Here is a 3,120-nt window from a genome sequence, read left to right on the forward strand (position 1 = left end):
GGGACCGGCCCGGGACAGCTCACGGCTGTCAGCCCCCGGCCCGGGGACATCGGGGCAGCGCTCGGCGGGGTGGGGGCTTCAGACAGCGGCGGGACCTGCCGCGGACACCTGCACCGGGCACCGGGCGTTGAGCACCGGCCCCGGTACCGGGCACATGGCGGGGCCCAGCCGGGCTCTCTCCGAGGTGCTGAAGGGGCAGCGCCGGGTGCTGGGCCGGGTCGCGGGGTCCCTGGGGGTACCGGGGAGTACCGGAACAGCAGGTGCAACCCCACGAGGGAAACGGGATGCTCGGGCCGCTCTGCGCCTCCTGGGGCCGCCCCTACGGGAACCCCCCGCCCTCCGCGGGGCCTCCCCGGTACCCGCTCACCCGCCGGCGGCCGGGGAGGGGGCGCAGCTCGGGGCCGGAGGAAACCGAAGCACCGGCTGGGGGGCGGCGGGAAGGTCCGCGCCTCTCCCTGGGAGCGCGAGGAGGCGGCCCGGTGCCGGCTGAGGGAGCGGGAGGGGAGCCCCGCTGCCCCTTCTACAACCCCGCCGGCCCGTTCCCCTTCCGCTGCCTCAGTTTCCCGGGGCCGCCCCCCGCGCCGCAGTGCCGGTGCCCGCCGCCGGCCCGGCCCTGACGCAGCACTCGCTATTTTTAGCCGCGGGGAGCGGCTGTTGCGATGCCACCGGCGCCCGGTGCCGGCGCCCAGCCCCGGTCCCGGGGGAGCGGCGGGGCGGAGGCGGCCCCCCAGCTCCCTCCAGTGCGGAGGTTGGGGTAGGAGATGCTCGGCCGCTCCCCGCTCCCCACCCCAGCTCCGTGCTTTAATAATGCGGAGCCGCAGCAGCGGCGGGCCCGGGGCTGGCGGGGCTGCCCCGCCCCAGTGCCGGTGTCGGTACCGGTGTAGGTGCCGGTGGCGGCCCGCTCACCTGCCTGCGGAGGATGCTGGAGGTGGTGTCGGACGAGGTGCTGCCGTCCGACCTCTTGAAGCGGCTCTTGCGCTTCGGGAGCCTCCGGGGGCTCTGCGGCGAGAGCAGGCGGTGAGCACCGGGTGGCCCCGGGCGGCTCCGGCCCCGCCGCGGCGCTGCCACCGGCGGCCACCGGCTCTGCGGGCAGAACCGAACCGGGCCGCACGGTGCCCGCGACTGCCGGGAGGGCTCCGGTCTGCTCACCTGGAAGGAGCCGGAAGCGTCAGGCTGCGCCGGGGCGGACATCCCCGGCGGCACCCACCGGAGCCCCGGGGATCCCGGCGGGGCAGCCCCACACCGGACAGCGGCGCTCCGCGGGGAAGGGCCGCGCCGCCGCCACTGCCGCGCTCCGCATCACACGGGGCCGCCGGGGCGTCCCGGCCGTCCCCGCCCCCGCCTGCCCGCCCCCGCGCCCATCCCCGCGGCGGCCGGTCCGCGCCCCCGCAGCTGGGCAGCCCCCGGGAGGCACCGGCAACGGACCCTGCCCACAACCCGCAGTGCTGCGGTGACCGGCCGCGCGGTACCGGGGAACAGGAGCCCTCCGGGGCCGCCGCGGCCCTGCCCACGCGCGTGCGGGGATGCGGGAGTCCGAGCTCCTCCACCCGCATCCCACCGGGACGGCTCCCGCAGTCGCCGTGCCCCTTCCACAGTGTTTTTTTGCCACCCCCACGCCGGGGCATCATCCCCCCCCCCCCAGGGGTTACGCCCCCAAAGCCCCCCGCGTGGGGCAGGCGGGGCCGTGGGGGGACGCAGCCCACCCGCCCCACGCCCCGCGTCCCCGCCATGCCCGCGGTGGCGGCCGGTTCCGGTGCTGCAGCATCACCGGACCGGAGGGGCAGGAGGGGACCGGGGGTGGACTGTGAGCCCCGTGGAGCCCCAGCACGGGCCCCCCCATCCCCCGCGCGGCGGGACTTCCGCGTGGGGCCGCAGGGACACGGCCCCGCCGGCGGCTCCTAATTAATGATTAATCAGCGCTCCCCGGGGCCCGGCGCCGGGGCGGGGGGGGTGCGAGCCCGGCGCCGCCGCTGCGGGGGAGGGAAGGGGGGGCACAGGGAGCTTCTGCCACGGGGGGAGGGCAGGGCCGGTCCCACGAGCTCGTGGGGTACCCCCCTCGTGGGGGGGGACCGTATCGGGGGTGCCCTGTGCCAAACTGGGCATGAGGGTGCGTGGAAATGTGGGGGCATCTGCAGGGGGTGTGTGTGTGCGTGTGTACAAGGGGGGCTGTGGGTGTGCAAGGGGTGTGTAAGGGGTGTGTAAGGGGTGTGCAAGGGGTGTGTAAGGGGTGTGTAAGGGTGACGGTGTGTGCAAGGCGGGCTGTGATCGCGTGGATAACGGGGTGTGTGTAAGGACTGTGAGTGTGAAGGTGGGGGCGGTGTAAGGGGTGTGTATGTGTGAGGGTGTGCAAGGGGTGAGTGTACGTGTGTGTGCAAGGGAGTGTGTATGAAGTGTTTGGGTGTGGATAAGGGGGGTGCGTGCCCCTGTGAGCGTCTGTGTGTGTGCAAGGGCTGTGTGTGCAAGCTATGTGTGTGCACCTGCACCTGCGTGCACGCCCGCTGTACCTGAGGGCTGCACAGGTGTGTGAACACGGGGATTCGTGTGTTTGCACACGAATATAGATTATTATTGTGTGAGTGTAACGGGGCTGCCTGAGTGTGCAAGGCTGTGTGTATGGGCAAGGGCGTGCAAATGTGCAAAGAGGGTGTGAATATGCAGTATCTGTGTGTGCGGCGCGGAAAACGTGTGTGTGTGTGCAAGGCTTTGTGTTCCCGCGTGTGTGCGTGTGCAAGGGGATGCGTGTGCGTGTAGGGGTGTGTGAATGCCACGGGTGTGCAGGGGGATTGGCGTGGGTGTGAACACACATGTGCGTGCCACACGCGTGTGCCAGGGTGTGCAACGGAACACGCGTGTGCCAGGGTGTGCAATGTGTGCGTGTGCAAGGGAGGCACCGGGATGTGCGCGGGGCGGGTGTGCAGGGAGCGGCACTGGGGGCACTGGGGTGGGTGTGCAAGTGCCACACTCGGGGGGGCTCAGGAGGTGCGGGCACGGGGGGGCCCAGCCGCGCGTGTCCCCGCTGTCCCCGCCATGTCGGTGCGTGTGTTCGTGTCCGTGTCCGTGCGCGTGTGCGCAGCCCCGGGGGTGCGAGTCCGCCCCCACCGCTCCGGGCCGTACCGGGCC

At 72.9% G+C, this 3,120-nt stretch overlaps 1 protein-coding gene across 1 annotated transcript in view; it reads right to left on the reverse strand.

The window, feature by feature from the left end:
- The window catches only part of CACNB3 (calcium voltage-gated channel auxiliary subunit beta 3), a 6,506-nt gene extending 5,226 nt beyond the window's left edge, over nucleotides 1-1,280 (reverse strand). The window contains exons 1-2 of the mRNA XM_015615639.2: nucleotides 1,150-1,280; nucleotides 907-999 (exon numbers count right to left, since the gene is read on the reverse strand). Of these exons, the coding sequence (XP_015471125.1) occupies nucleotides 907-999; nucleotides 1,150-1,191 (135 nt within the window). The 5' untranslated portion in view covers nucleotides 1,192-1,280. The remainder of the gene's footprint in view (nucleotides 1-906; nucleotides 1,000-1,149) is intronic.
- Between the last annotated feature and the right edge of the window lie 1,840 nt (nucleotides 1,281-3,120).

The sequence above is a fragment of the Parus major genome, unplaced genomic scaffold (genome assembly GCF_001522545.3).
Source record: "Parus major isolate Abel unplaced genomic scaffold, Parus_major1.1 Scaffold220, whole genome shotgun sequence".
Taxonomy (NCBI): domain Eukaryota; kingdom Metazoa; phylum Chordata; class Aves; order Passeriformes; family Paridae; genus Parus; species Parus major.